The sequence below is a fragment of the Lactuca virosa genome, chromosome 9 (assembly GCF_052849685.1).
Source record: "Lactuca virosa cultivar CGN04683 chromosome 9, Lactuca_virosa_CGN04683_v6, whole genome shotgun sequence".
In the NCBI taxonomy this organism is placed as follows: Eukaryota; Viridiplantae; Streptophyta; class Magnoliopsida; order Asterales; family Asteraceae; genus Lactuca; species Lactuca virosa.
This window is the reverse complement of record NC_136434.1, coordinates 97,235,471-97,250,553: the sequence shown is the minus strand read 5'-3', so window position 1 is coordinate 97,250,553 and position 15,083 is coordinate 97,235,471. Positions and strand designations below refer to the sequence as shown.

General features: G+C 32.1%; 2 protein-coding genes across 5 annotated transcripts; one reads left to right on the top strand and one right to left on the bottom strand.

The window, feature by feature from the left end:
• Nucleotides 1-6,423: 6,423 nt before the first annotated feature.
• Nucleotides 6,424-8,822, top strand: LOC145136455 (uncharacterized). Its single transcript, XM_079070590.1, has 7 exons — nt 6,424-6,580; nt 7,617-7,706; nt 7,794-7,856; nt 7,949-7,996; nt 8,178-8,231; nt 8,368-8,425; nt 8,568-8,822. The coding sequence occupies exons 2-7, from the start codon at nt 7,647-7,649 to the stop codon at nt 8,609-8,611; spliced, it is 327 nt and encodes a 108-aa protein (XP_078926716.1). The 5' UTR covers nt 6,424-6,580; nt 7,617-7,646; the 3' UTR covers nt 8,612-8,822.
• Nucleotides 8,823-9,145: 323 nt separating this feature from the next.
• Nucleotides 9,146-12,377, bottom strand: LOC145136454 (histone-lysine N-methyltransferase, H3 lysine-9 specific SUVH1-like). Of its 4 annotated transcripts, XR_013720472.1 has the most exons (4): nt 10,279-12,375; nt 9,681-9,721; nt 9,428-9,529; nt 9,146-9,361 (listed from the first exon to the last, which is right to left on the bottom strand). XR_013720472.1 is itself a non-coding variant. In XM_079070589.1 (2 exons), the coding sequence occupies exon 1, from the start codon at nt 11,998-12,000 to the stop codon at nt 10,324-10,326; it is 1,677 nt and encodes a 558-aa protein (XP_078926715.1). In that variant the 5' UTR covers nt 12,001-12,377; the 3' UTR covers nt 9,276-9,529; nt 10,279-10,323. The 4 variants fall into 4 exon arrangements, 2 of the variants coding, with proteins under 2 accessions (XP_078926715.1, XP_078926714.1); XR_013720471.1 differs by having other exon boundaries at nt 9,276-9,529; XM_079070589.1 differs by lacking the exon at nt 9,681-9,721 and having other exon boundaries at nt 9,276-9,529; nt 10,279-12,377.
• Nucleotides 12,378-15,083: the final 2,706 nt, after the last annotated feature.

The following is a 15,083-nucleotide window of genomic DNA, read 5'->3' as shown; positions in this document are numbered from 1 at the left end:
GATGAGTTTTCTCCAGGATATGTATGCGTGTGTATCCGTCGAGTTGCAAGAAGGACATTCGATGGGTGGCCTTAAAGTTTGATCGAGAATCAGAGGAACTCGACGAGTCACCTCGATGACTCGGCGAGTTGGAAAGTGTTTCAAGGAACTCGGCGAGTAGCCGAGGGTACTCGGCGAGTTAAGGTCAACATGGACTGTTGACCTTGACTGAGGACTTTGACTTTGACCAGGGGTTGACTAGTGAGTTATGGATTACCTTATAAGGTTAAGGACTTATGAGTATATTGTGCTATGGTAATAAGTGGTGGAGCCTGTGTCAAGTGATTCGAGAGTTGGGTTTTATCTACCGGGTCGACATCTGCGAGGTGAGTTATCCTCACTATATCGATAGGGTCTAAGGCACCAAGGTCGGCCCTTTTTAGTTGTTATCGTGATGGTATGCTACATGTGGATATGATTTGTTAGATCGGAATCAGGATAGACAGTATGTTATGCTTTTATGATCTGTAGGGATAAATATGTTAGTGACCTGCCAGGTCAGTGCTATAGTTATGAGTGATTGCTATGATTGGTGATCAGTGAGATAGATATGTTTGTTGATTGTATATGCCAGTATATGTTAGTTATGCGCACATGATTATTTGCTTGTTGCTTGGGTTGAGGCGGTCCTGCTCTGTGCTGAAGGCCAATACACCCTATGAGCGGTCCGGGGAGACTGTAGGCCCACGTGGCAGTCCAGTCATGCCGAAGGCTCGGTATAGTTTCAGTTGGACTGTAGGCCCGGTAGGGCGGTCCAGTCAGACCGATGGCCCAGTATGCATGTTGATTGATTGATTATTATGGATATGGTATTATCAGTGTGGTATTGGTATTTTGGGGGTAGCTCACTAAGCCCTCGGGCTTACAGTTTTTAGTTTATTGTTTCAGGTACTTCAGGAGTTCATGGCAAGGCGAAGACGTGACCGTACCGCTCCTCATCCTTATGATCGGGTTTTGGGACACTCTGATTGAATAATGATTTGAAAACACTTTTGTAAACAAATACTATTTGGTTTTATTTATGCTTGAAAAGTTTAAATTTGGCGTAAAATTTATGGATGTTACATCACCACCTATCAAGTGAATTCATACCCCCGTATTTTCATAATTTCTACTGTTTTAGGGGGGGGGGGGGGATACAAGCATAACACAAGAACTTTGTGTTATAAAATCATGATTTCAAATCATGTTAAAACGACATTAAATCATCAAAAAAACTCAAAACATTAAACTCTTTTAAAATCTTATATTTTTCCCCAAAATTCATATTTATATATATATATATATATATATATATATATATATATATATATATGTGTGTGTGTGTGTGTGTGTGTGTGTGTGTATAAATAAGATTTAAAAGACTTAGGACTGATAACTCATTCTGGGTCCTTTTCCTTGTTTGGATGTGGGCTTATAGTACCGGTTATTTGTCCAAGTGTCGTTTAAATTTTACTTATATATAAAATTGTGTATGTATATAAATATAAAAGTTATTTCATCAGTTCAAATGCCTTTGTAACATGTTGAGCAAGGGATTACATGCTAAAAACAGTTAAATACAGATTCAGAAAGTACATATAAATTATAATAGGTATAATTTATGATACATAGAACAATAATTCATGATTCAAGCATACTAGAATACACTGTTTTACAAGAAACAAGGGTTTTGATTCAGAACAAATCAAGGGTTTATACTTGTCAAATACATGTTCGGCATACTAATTCAAGAACATACTATCAATCATTTATTTCAGAATGATTGAGTTTTCATAACTAATATACATGTAACGTTTATATGCTTTTTATGAGACATTCAATTCAGGTTGTTTAATTCATTTTAGACAACCAAGGTAAAGTCCTGACATTATAACCAGAATCTCTAGCCCGGGGATCGAAACAAGTTGTGTGTAGATCTATATCAGGATTGACAACCCCGCACTCAGGCTGCTAGCTACAGTCAGACATACACGCCAATGAGTGGCAATTGTTATCAACAGTTTAAACGCCCACAAAGCGTTTGTTTCAGGCCATCCTGTCATAGTATGGTTATAATAACTCATTAAAAAGATATTAACAATACGTTAGTGTATAATCAACTAAACGTAAGTACACCTTCAAAGTACCAGTTTACAGAATACAAACTACAATGGTTCAATACAGCTTTCAATAACGGCTGGTGAAGCCAGACACACTCTCAGTTACAAGTTTTTCATAAAGGAATACAAATACAAAACATTGATACAAAGAGAACGGTTTTATGGAAATAAAACTACTTTTCATATACAACAAAAAATATATGATTTTCTAGAACAGTTTACATATATAAGATACAGAGACATCCTTTTAAACATAAACACTTATGCACTCACTCAACTTTATATTGATACTCTTTTTTCAAATTACTTGTATTTTCAGGGAAATAATACACAGCTACTCCCCGAGCTTTTTGAGAAGATTGAGCTATTTTGAGTCATATCTTCTTTTGTATAACTATTTTGGTTCAATATACAATGATTGAACACATGTAAATACTTATACTTTCTAAATACAATGATTGTTTGTACTTTGATTACTATGATGCATGTGTTGTGATACTACAAATGAAGTCCTCCACCCCCGGACGTTTCCGCCGTCTGGTTTGGGGGTGTGACAAAATTCCATAAAAACTATTATAATTTAAGTTTTTTGGTTTAACGCCCAAAATATTTTTTTCTATTCTAACCGTTGAAACTTTGTTTTTAGGGGCAATTACTAATCTAGCCAAATTAAGGAAGTCATTAGCAATTTATAGCCAAAAATTAGTAAATGTCCAATTATAGCCCACGAAACCGTAGGTTTCGATATTCGTCTACTGTTTCGTCAAATCGTCTACTGTTTCGTGTTTTGTATATAAAAAAAAAATTCATTTTTAGGATACAAAACCGTAGGTTTTTTTAAAATCTACGGTTTCCTCTCGAAACCTACGGTTCCCAAACCGTAGCTACGGTTTTGGGTGAAAAAATACGTTTTTTTTTTTTAAATCTACTGTTTTGGGGGTTTTAACTACTGTTTTGGGGAAACCGTAGGTTTTCGAGAGGAAACCATAGGTTTTAAAAAACCTACGGTTTTGTATCCTAAAAATGAAAAAAAAATTTATACAAAAACGAAACAGTAGACGATTTGGCGAAACAGTAGTCAACCTACAGTTGACTACTCTTTTGTGGGCTATTTTTGGCTAAGTGGTTTTTTTTGGCTAATTTTTGTTAAGTAATTAAGGATTTTGGCTAGATTTGTATTTTCCCTTTGTTTTTATTTTCAAAACAACCACTACAAAAAACTTTGAATTCCATTATAATTCTATAATTCTGTGAGTTTGAAAATTATTTGGTTTAACCAGTTAAAGAAATTTTTATATTTTTTATAACCATTGAAAGTTTGATTTTTTTTTTCAAAACATTTTTTATCTATTCAAATAATGTTATTTGCAATTCACTAATAGAAATATGATGTTTTGGTTTTGAAAACAAAAAAGTACAAACTCTCCTGGTTAACCTAGAAATTTTTTTTATGTGGTTAACAAAAAAAAAAAAAAAAAATCCAAACTATAATAATTTTTATAGAATTTGGCCATATTTATATGTAAATATATATCTATTCTCTGATCAAATTATGTAAATATATGTATTTTTGAAATGGTATTCTTTGAAAAAATTATGTAATATTAATGGTAAAATATGTACGGAAAAAAGATTAGTAACTAAATTTGTACAAAAAAAAAAAGATAAAGACTAAATGCGTATAAAAAAAAGTTTAGCAACTCAATGTATACATATAAACCTACAATAGCTACTCAAACACTCTTGGGTGATTTACCTTTCCCAAACACTCGTTACAAATCTATCCATTGAAATTAAATAATTTTGAAGATTGTGATTAACTAGACGTTTCATGAAATAGCCTTTAATGTTATCAATACTATTTCACTATGTAAGAGACGTTTCATGAAATAGTATTATTTTTTAATTTGTCGGTAGCATATAATTTTGTTTCTTATTGGTTAATGTGCAAGAGAATGAATGCCAACAACGACTTAAAAAGATAACTAACAAATAAAGAGGAGAAAATAAAAGAATTAAAACAATTCACTAAATATTTAATGTTACAAAAGAAGACCAAACAATAACTTATATGGCATAAGTTGTCCTCAGTAGTCAAACCATGATTGGGCTATGACGAATTAGAAGTTGATCGTGTTGACAACTACAAAGATCTTCGATGACCATGATTTTAGGGATCATCTTCTGAATTAACACCATAACATTGAGACTTGAAAATCTAAATAGAACTTTAAGGAGTCTTTAATGTTATGAATGTTTTTGAATCATAAGGTGTCAGCAATTTATGATTACTTAAAATAATTTCAAACAATCAAAATGTAGCATAAAATACAAATATTTTGTGTAAAATCAAATTCCTAAAGCCACAGATCCAATCGATCTAGTTAAATTAACCAACAAAACTATATAGGGTTTCAAGAAATACATTCTTGATCGGTTTTTGGTGAGGTTGAGATAGAAATTGTGTTCAAATAGATGAACACCTCCATGACTATTTACATAGGCAACCAATAGGCACGCATAATGTAGTTTCTTCCACTCCAATTAAAAATCAAGCACCATCTTTTTTTTTCTTGATCAAATCAATAAATCGATAGGAGAGGGTATGGGATTTGCACCGTCAACAAGAAGGAGAGGGAGGCCAAAAGTAGGAGTATGATAAATTCCTTAAACTTCAAAAGTGCTTCCGTAAATACTATATTATAAAAGTGTGTTTTTTAATTTCCTCAAGCCTTTAACTTAGTTTATACCCAACCCAAATTAAATACTTTAATTAATTTAGTCAGCTTTATTACTTATTTTATTTTTTAAATAATAATAATTGATTGATTAATACTATATATATAACATCCAAAAATTCCTACAAGTAATAAAGATTGTAAATATGGCGTATAAGACGAAATAATAAATGTAAAACACGTATATTTGAAAAATATGTATAAACGCGATATCTAAACATAGTATTTGTAAAATCTCGTATTTTTAGGATGTCCGAGAATGAAATTAAGATTAAAAAATAAGTAATAATTGTGAAATATAAAACTTTCATGAATTGATAAAAACCCTACCTTGAAACCGTGGAAAATAACATACATAAGGTATAATTATGATTTGAAAGTTGTAATGTAAAGATGTGATTACATAGTAAGTAACCCAAAAACAACATGCCAAAACTGAGACGTATGAATGAGTTATGAATACCCGAAGTTGCGAGAAAAATATTTATGTCCATTTTCACTACCAATTCACTTCAATCACTTAGTTAACCATTTTAAGGTGCTAAACTAATTTTCCTAACACTTTTATAACATCAATTAGTAAACTAGTTTCGGTTGGAAGGAATCAAAAGGATGTTTCTCCCTTGATGATGCTCAAACTCAAGAATAAGCTTCAATATCACCAAATTGAGCAATTAATATTGTTTTCTTCGATCGAATGAACACAAGTTGTTAGAATCAAAGTCTAACACCTTACTAACATCAGTTTTACAATTGAAAATCCATCAGTAATATTTAGATGAAGCTTTCACTAACTTATAGCCCTAGAACTCAAGATAAGCATGAACAAGGGAATAAGTATACCTTAAGAGATTCCCTTAAGTGAAAGGATGAAGAACAACTCTAACTAGATCCATCCAACTTTCAATGATGAAAACCATATTTGTTCCTAAAACTAACAACTTATCTCCTACATCTTTCTAAAGTTGTTCAAATGAACACGAGAAGAAATCTTATAGGTTGAAGACTTTAGTACTTCCCATGACGTGGTGTTGTGATTACATCAAATAGTTGTAGCTTTCGTGTTCATTTCCCTCGCAATGCTCCTTTTACATTGTTTTAACCATTTGTATTGCTACAAATTCCATGATTTAAGGATAATATAATTGGTTTTGTAGAACTTTTGAGTTGATAGGTATATGTCAACATCTATACTTAAAATTGTTAATATAAATTGTAAGAACATATTGTTATTATGAATTATAAAAACAAATTATGTTACCAGCATGCTAACGGTATGGTGAGATATTGTTTTTTATAATTGTAAGGATTCAAGTCTTAAATGAAATACCTAAATGAAGATTAAAGTATTTATTGGTTTGTTCTAAGTTCTAAAGATAATAATAATGAACAATAGTTTTTATTTTATTTTATTTATTATTATAAAAATTTGTTAAATACTTTACAAGCTAATAATCTTATCTTATTAATATAATATATATAATATAGAGAAAGTAGAAGCATATGTAAATAGTACCATACGATATTTTGATTGTAAAAAGCTGAAAGTGTGTGGGGCTAATTGGCTAAACAATTATTAGGTCAATAAATAAATGATTCTTCTCCCCCTCCACGCCACGCACACAGGATTTGTGTATCGTCTCTCTCCTTGATCAAGGTTGAAGAAGCTGGCCTGAACTCCTCCTCAGCTTTGTTTGATTGGTAATGCGTTCAAAATAGTCGCCACTTTATAATTTATTTACTGTTAATTGATCTCGAATTAGATCTTGGATCGTCATTTTATCCATAAATTGTATCCCTGAATAATTTTCATGTCTGAATTTTTGACGATATGCCTCCAATAAACAACTAAACTCGGAGTATACGTAGCGATTTGTTTACATTTTTCATGTATATTTTGTGGCCAATCGAAGGATTGGTGAAAATTGATAGACCGTATAGATAATTGGCTTGATTACACAACGACAACGAAACATTTTATAATTTCTAAATTAGGTGGCTAAATATGGAATGTATAAGAAGTTTTATCAACGTAGCATTCTCTTAGAGCTTGAGAACATGAAGAACATTGTTCCTTGCTCAACTTGCCATGGACATCTCATTTGGTATATTCTGGTGTGGCTCAAACTCTTCAGTTGTTTTAAAAAACGGGATACATATTGCATTTCGTGTCAAATTCTTAATTTGGATAAAATATAGTATAGAATAACTAAGGCATTGTTTGGAAGCATGGAATTATTGGTTTGGATTTTGGAATTCAAAGTGATCTTCCTCCAATCCCAATCCCAAGCCCTGGAATCTGAGCTCTTAAACATACCATCATTTTGTTATCTTCTTGTAGGTTAGCAATTGGAAATACTGTATGTAGGTTTAGCAAGGCAATCTAATGAATTATAGGAATTCCCATGGTCATGTTCCTCAACTATTCAAAAGTTAAAACTACATAAAGCACTTAATGCCAATGGTTTTCTTTTGTGTGTGTGTGTGCTTTCATCTGTTTACTGCTACATAACACCATCTCCAGTGATTTAGGTATTTGTTGATGCATGAAATCTTGTGTCCAGAACTTTTTGCTATCTCGAGTACTCTTTTAGCTATAACATTTGGTTTTGTCTTTCTATAACCTAGGAAAGCTGCAAAGTGATTATTGTAGTTTGTGCATCTAGTAGTATTAACTATTAACTATAGATGTAAATTGATGGAAGAAAAACATGGTTTGTGAATTGTGATACTACAGCTGATGTGCTCTTGTTAGTTCAAGGACCTTATGGCAGATAAAGGGTCTGAGCAAATGGATGATACATCCATGCCTTCTGCAGGAAAGGAGGTAGCTTTCAAATCCTGTATCTTTGTCCATAACATAACTACTGCATGTTACTTATAATCATTGATTTCATGATACTTTGTCTTTTAGGAAGAAGTCATCAAAAAGAAGTATGGAGGTATTGTGCCAAAAAAGCCCCCACTCATTTCCAAGGTAAAAATAAAAATCAATTCTATTTCTATTTTTCTAGAAATATTGGGTCTTTCTTGGTTTCATATGACCTATGGTATGGTATTTTACTGCAGGATCATGAGCGCGCATATTTTGATTCAGCTGATTGGGCATTGGGAAAGGTGCAATTTGCAATTTCTTTTCTCTTCTTTCTTTCATGTTCGTCTTTACTCTTTACAATGAGCATTTGTAGCTAAGTTTTATTTAGAAGACTATGATAATTAGTAAATAATGAAGCCAAGTTTTGTATAATGTAGAGAGTTGTTTGTTTATTTAGCTAAACCTAAATGTTATTGGTGACAGCAAGGTGTAGCTAAGCCCAAAGGACCACTTGAGGCACTTCGGCCCAAATTAGAGGTACTTAAAGTCTCTGCCACTTTATTGTAATGTAATGTGCTTTCTTGAAATTGCTATGTTTTTAAGTAAAAGAATAAGATTCTTGAACTACAACACTTAATGAAAATTCATTTGTTGTTTTCGGTTTACTTTTTAGCCAACTCAGCAGCAAACACGATACCGGAAATCTCCTTATGCTCCAGCAGATGGAGAAGGTATGTCTTATATTATTTTTTATTTTCAGCATCTTAAACCCATATTTGAATAAAATGTGTCATAAATCATAATTAGTTTACTAATATAAAATTATGGCTACTTTTATGTTGAATCTATCACTTTGTTTGTATTTTCAAATAGATGCTAGCAACTCGCCTTCTAGTGATGCAAGTGGCAATGAATGAGGAACTGTTGTTGTTGGACAGATAATTGTCTCATTCAAATACTTCAATTCTGTCTTGTTTCATGAAACTATAGCTGTGATACCAGCAAGAACCCTAATTTCTGCATTTGAAAAACAAGTTCTATTAACATTTTTGTCATACATATATGATGTATGATATATCCTATGATCTTTTATGTTTCAAGATGAAATTTAAACAAAGTGTTTCCTAATTCTGTTTTCTTGGTGCATAATATGAATTGGTTAAAACTAACATCAAGAATCTGTTTGATTAGATGAAATGTACGAAGGAATGAAATTGATATGAAACAAGTAAGGTAATAAAATAGGTTCTTATTTTTCATGGTTTGTTGGTTGGTAATAAAATAGGTTCTTATATTATTTCTTTCTTATTTTCATTCCGGTTAGCTTAAAGTTCTAATGCACTTTGCAAACTCACAAGGTGTTATTGGTGTTGGTGAGATCACTTTATTGGGAACTGTTGCTTCATGGATTTGCATAATTGGTTGATGTGAAATTGGTTGTCTTGATGAAATTTGAAAAAGATGTTTCCATCTCACTTGAGGCTACTTTTATTGCCAAGGACATCACTATTCACTATATTGTACATAACTACACATGTTTTTTTATGGCTATTTTCAATGCAAGGACAACAAATATTGCAATTCTTGTCTAATTGACATTAGCTTGGTTTCAAATAACTTAACCCAATCGATACACAAGAACCAACACTCATTTCAAGAAGCACCATCTGCATTGTAGAAAACATTATCAAAAATAAGAACAAGTAGATTGAAAAAGTAATACAACAACAAACCCCAGAAATCCCATTAGACTGGGGGTAGATGATGGACAATCATGCTTCTATTGAGAATGTGTGTCACAAAGATGACCTCCGGCATGTGCAAAAAAAGAAAATCTGTACATGAGGCAAAAAGGTGGTGAGAGTAAGTCAAAGCGATCAATACGACATAAACATGGGTAATCTAAAGAACATGCATATTCACAAGCTAAGACAGTCGCCTAATAATTTAATAATAAAAGAAAACCAAGGACTACACTACACATACTCTCAATTCCACCTACAAACTACAACTTCTTCTGCTTTAATCTGCAAATAAATAAATAACAGACCATCGTTAGGGCTAAATGCAAGAAATAGCAATGTACTTTTATTTATTTTTTTATTATATATAGCTTCTTACTTTCATTTCTTTCTATTCCTGCATTGTATTTTTCAGTGTTTTACTGGCACTTTAAAAACATCTACCCAATTATAGCAGTGAAAATTTCTGTTTGATTACATGACATTGCTATAACTGCGTAGATTTTTCATCGCAGTAAAGAGGATAAATTCTTTTTTTTTGAATAAGATGCTATAACCCCCAAAAAACAAAAAAAAAAAAAAATTATGTTGCTAAATGTTGCATTTAACCAATTGACCCTAGATATTTATGCCCAACTTGAAGAGTGTTAGTATCCCCATTAACTTTTATTTTTATGTTTTTGATTGTATTACTGAAGCATTCAGCTACATATCACTTTCCACCACAAGATATAGCAATTAACCTTCTTTCAAGCATCTCAGTGTCTCAACTTTCAAGTTCATGGAATATTGTGCAAATAGAAGAGCAAAAGCATAAAAAGGGACAAAGAAAGATAGTTTACCTTTAACAGAAGCGCACTATTTGACATGCATAATCCATGCAAACTTTAGTAAAAAGACCCTTTGCACCTTGGTGACCCACACAAACACTTTTTCCTACGGGGCCCACCTTTATCCACACGTCCCTTTCCATAACTATAAGTCAACTCTTGCATAGGAGGAATATGTTTAATTGCATAAAACCCAACATGAAAATAAGCATCATGTTGATATTCACAAACAACCGGTTGCCAATACACATTAGGTGAGCAGCTATGGTTCATAAACCTTCCCACATTCCCCTCTTTTTTAGCACTAATCACTAAAGGAAATGGAAACTTTGCATGCTCATCACTTGTTACACTTTCCACAGGCTCAAACACACGAGTTGCATCAAAAACATAGTCATCATCAGGATCAATTCCTTTTCTACCCTCAATCACTACACCTGCATATTCACATATAAACCCCCCTGAACGAATCGGGTCCCACGACCTCAGTCCCCAACCTCTATCCTTTGTTTTGAACACCTCCAACCGGATCTTCAAACCCATTTGTGAAATCCGATTCCTACAGGTATTAGGGCATCTACAAGAATTCCCACATTCATGAATCACTGTGTTGTGAGTCAGAAGAACACCAAGAGGTGTATATGGCATATACCCTCCATTTTTTTGGAGACAAGGGCAGTTACTGCCAGGCTGGCATCCATCTGTGCAAGTGCAAGTTGAGGAAGATTTAGTCAAAGGAAATGGATTTTTATTCTTGAGAGTTCGTGTATATGTAAAAGAAGCGGGCCCCTTTTCGTCATCAACATCGTTTACAAGAGACACGGGTAATGTTTCAGCACGTGAAGAAAGGTCAGGGAGAATAACATTAACACCAACTCTTGTAATAGGACCACGACTCTTTTTCCATTGTTGAATTGATTTCCATAATGTAAATGCTTCTGGTTGTCCTGGAATTCTAAACAATTTGTACTTAAAAACATCACAATCAGATTTCCCTTTTTCAATCCAAGATTCCTGTATTGTGTATAACCCATCATAGAGATAAACCTTCCCAGTTGTATATTGACAATCTTTAATACCACGAATGACACGTACCTTATCACCCCTGTGTAAGCTTTTTTCAAGAGCAAGGTTACCTCTTGTTAGTTGTTGATCAGTTTGCGGTTTATCTTTCCTTTGGGCCCCACCTGCCCCACTGTATATCAACACCTCACCATCATCCCCTTCATCTTCATATCCTCCTGCAGAGACTATACTCACAGCTACAGGCTCTTCATATTCAGAGGATGGAACACCCATGAAATCTATTCCAGCAATACTTGGAAAATGTAATCCTACCAAGCACAATTCAAATCGAAAAAAGAAAATGTCACCAATATCAACACCTGGAACAGATTCAACCCTTTTCTTGGTATTAGCACGAACCCCTTTATTCATACAGATAGCACCTGCCCCTAAGTCTGGACGTTTTTTTGTCCCTGGAAGAGCTAATTTTGTCTCATCAATTTGTGTGAGTTTTCTCCAGAGAAGATTGTATACCATGATCACGCGGTCAACCAACTCCTTGTCACTGTCGGATTGACGGAAAGGGTCAACTTCCAGGAGATTGAAGGAATTCAAGAGATTAGTAACAAAGGAGTTTATGTTAGAGTCGGAATGGGAAACAGCTATTCCAGTTGTACCCTTCGCCTTTTTACGGGTTACACTCCTGTCATCATCACCGGCGGTTTCCATGTGCGTACCGAACCTAAAAAATTGGTTGGCCGAGCTTTTACCGAAACTAAACGCCTATGGTCAGAGGTCGTTTCGTGATCCAAATTGTGACCAGATCCGTTTTTCTCAACAAAAGGTTTCTTCTGTTCTCGTAATGACTTTGGAAAACCAAAGCCAAAGACGCAGGAATTGAAACCAGGCTATCAAACAATCATCATAAACCTCTTAAGCCCTAATCAACAAATTAATCTAAGAGAAAAACTTACCGTAATTGGATGAGTATACTAAGATCTCTAAACTACAAATATGAGAAAACCGTGATCTTCTTTCTTCTTCTCATTAAAATCACGTCCTCCAGTTCTCTCGTTCAAATAAAACCCTAAGGGTGTTTTTTAATAATTTAGTAAGTAAAAAATGTGAAAACTAAAACGTAAAAAAATATGTATTCAGTAAATGTCTCACTGATCACCAAAAATATCGTTTTCAAAAAAGAAAATAAATCTTCAAAGATTATTTCTATAACAAAAAAGAATTTATATTGTAGCATTAACTTTCAAAAATACAACCAAAATAGAACTTCGCCGATCTTGTTTTTTTTTTTTTTTATATAATTTTTTTAATTGTTAGATCTGGTTTGCGAAATTAAAAAAAAAAAAAAAAAAAAAAAAAAAAAACATTTTGATTTTTTTTTTTGTTGTAAAAATCTTCAAAAGAGCATTTCAACAGCAAAATGAGTTGTAAGCGGTGTATAAATGAAGTTTTTTTAGAAAGTTTTAAAATTTTAAAAACCACTTGAAATTTTAAACTCCAATTTCGAATCCTCTAATTAGAAAAAAAATAATTAAAAAAATCTAAGAAACCCCTGCCTTGGCTGAGTTCGATGTCAGTTATCCAAACACAAACCAAAACGTTCCTTCACCCAATTGGTCACTATGGAATTTTGAGTATGTATTATAGACTTATAGTCGAAGAGGTTCTTGTACAATGATTGTCCTACGAAATGGAACTCTACTTACGAGTTGTTGAAGACCTCCTTAGAAATAAGAGAGGCATCCGTCGAGTATGAAGTTCAAGAGTAATAAATTTTGATTTTTTTGTAAATCCCGAGTATTTATTATATAGTTTTTTTTTGAGTTTTTTCAGTATTAGTAAATTTTATATTTTTTTCTATTATATATTCAATATATGCGGGAGATCGGAATTTTGGATTTCGATGTCATAAAAGATGTGGTGGAGTTTCATGAAAAGTTCAAGAAAAAAACAAAGATTATATCATCATCAATAAAGTCGTTAGTCCATATATCATCATAAATAAAACTGTTAGTCCATATATTTTTTCGGAAAGTTTTAGATGTTGACAAACATCTAAGGGATTGGTCAACACAACCGGAATTTTGTCATATATATATATATATATATATATATATATATATATATATATATATATATATATATATATATATATATATTAATCATATTTTGAAATTTAAGAGATATAAGTTACAAAACTTTTTATACAAACCAGTTATGCATAAATAATTCATTAATACTTCCCAAAAGTTTGAAAATTTTAATTAAGGAAAGTAGTTAAAAAAATCAATTTGGACCAAAATGAACATTTAAAAAAATTAAATTAATGTATATAAAATTAATTTATATTTTTTAAACTGGACACCAATATCGATTAATTTATATCAATATTATAAATATACAATATAAATATAAGGTATAAAAATAAATATTTTATTTACAAGTGGTAATTCTTTATAATTATTTATTATATAATAACTAATTATAAATCTAATAGTTTTTCTCCGTAAGAAACGAATCGCCAAATAGCTATTTATTGTCGACGCTTAGCGCGGACACACATCTATTATGTATGTGTGTGTGTGTGTAAATACAACCGAAGTATGATAAAGGGATATTTGACAAACTCAACGATAATATGTACTTTATGGTGTTGTTGAATCCACAATTTAAATCAGCATTTATTGCACATGCCTTTTAAGAGATGATCTCGTACACGATAAAAGAAGAAAATTTGATGTAAAATTCGACCATACAATTAAAGGTGACATCCATGGTTTGGAAGGTTGAAAAGAAGATGAAACATTCATTTATAATATACAAAGAAAATTTCAAACATTATGGATCGTCTCGAGGAGAAAAACATGAAGAAGTAGTGGTTATGATGACAATAACATCTTTTTGGGTGATTTTCTAAACGTTAAAGGAACCAACTTGGTTTAAATGGATATCGAGTTAAAAAAAAGTATTTGAATGAGCCCAAAGTGCCTTACAAGAAAGAGTTTGATATCTTCAAGTGGTAGAAACAAAACACGTTGTGTTTCACTATCATTACTTCCATTAACAAAGGTAATTCCTAATATTTTTTAATATTTTTTAAGTTTATATATAAAATAATCGACTTATATTTTTCATCGTTTTGATGTTAGATATTTTGGTCATACAAGCCTCAAATGTGGCATCCGTGTAGGAATTTAGCACATATTAATGAGTATCAGACTTGTTTGACAACAAATAATAGAGGCGTTGGTTTGTACCTATGATTGGTTTAGATTATCAAGGAAACAAATTATAGACGACGTTAACGATATCTTAATATGATGACATATTTTTGTGTAATTACTTTCAATTTTCATAATATTTTTTGTTTTATTTGTTACAAACCACAAATTAGAATTATGAGATAATAATTACTTTTTTGATGTTTATATAGAAATAGAAGAAGCAATATACAAAAAACACCGAAAAGAATGAGAAAATAGGCAAATTGATGTTTAAATTGTTTTTTTTTGGACAAACATATTTTTATTGCTTAGTTTGATTTATTGTTTCTTTTTGTGTTGAAAGCACCATACATAAAAGATATGTTGGAACTTTTATTGTTTAGTTTGGTGTTAGAAAGCATGATACATGAAAGATATGTCAGAATTTTACCATTTAGCCTAAGTGACATTATTTATTTTTTACTTTGCCATAAGTGACCTATTTAACCTAACTAAAATACTTCAAGCAAATCTTTGAGGTTTATGGTTCAAGTTTCGTCTGAAACATAGATGGATTTAGGAGTAGTTTAC

Coding starts and splice junctions, on each gene's coding strand:
- LOC145136455 (XM_079070590.1), top strand. CDS start 7,647: ATGGCAGATAAAGGGTCTGAGCAAATGGATGATACATCCATGCCTTCT. Junction 7,707..7,793: donor TGCCTTCTGCAGGAAAGGAG/GTAGCTTTCAAA, acceptor TTTGTCTTTTAG/GAAGAAGTCATCAAAAAGAA. Junction 7,857..7,948: donor AGCCCCCACTCATTTCCAAG/GTAAAAATAAAA, acceptor ATTTTACTGCAG/GATCATGAGCGCGCATATTT.
- LOC145136454 (XM_079070589.1), bottom strand. CDS start 12,000: ATGGAAACCGCCGGTGATGATGACAGGAGTGTAACCCGTAAAAAGGCG.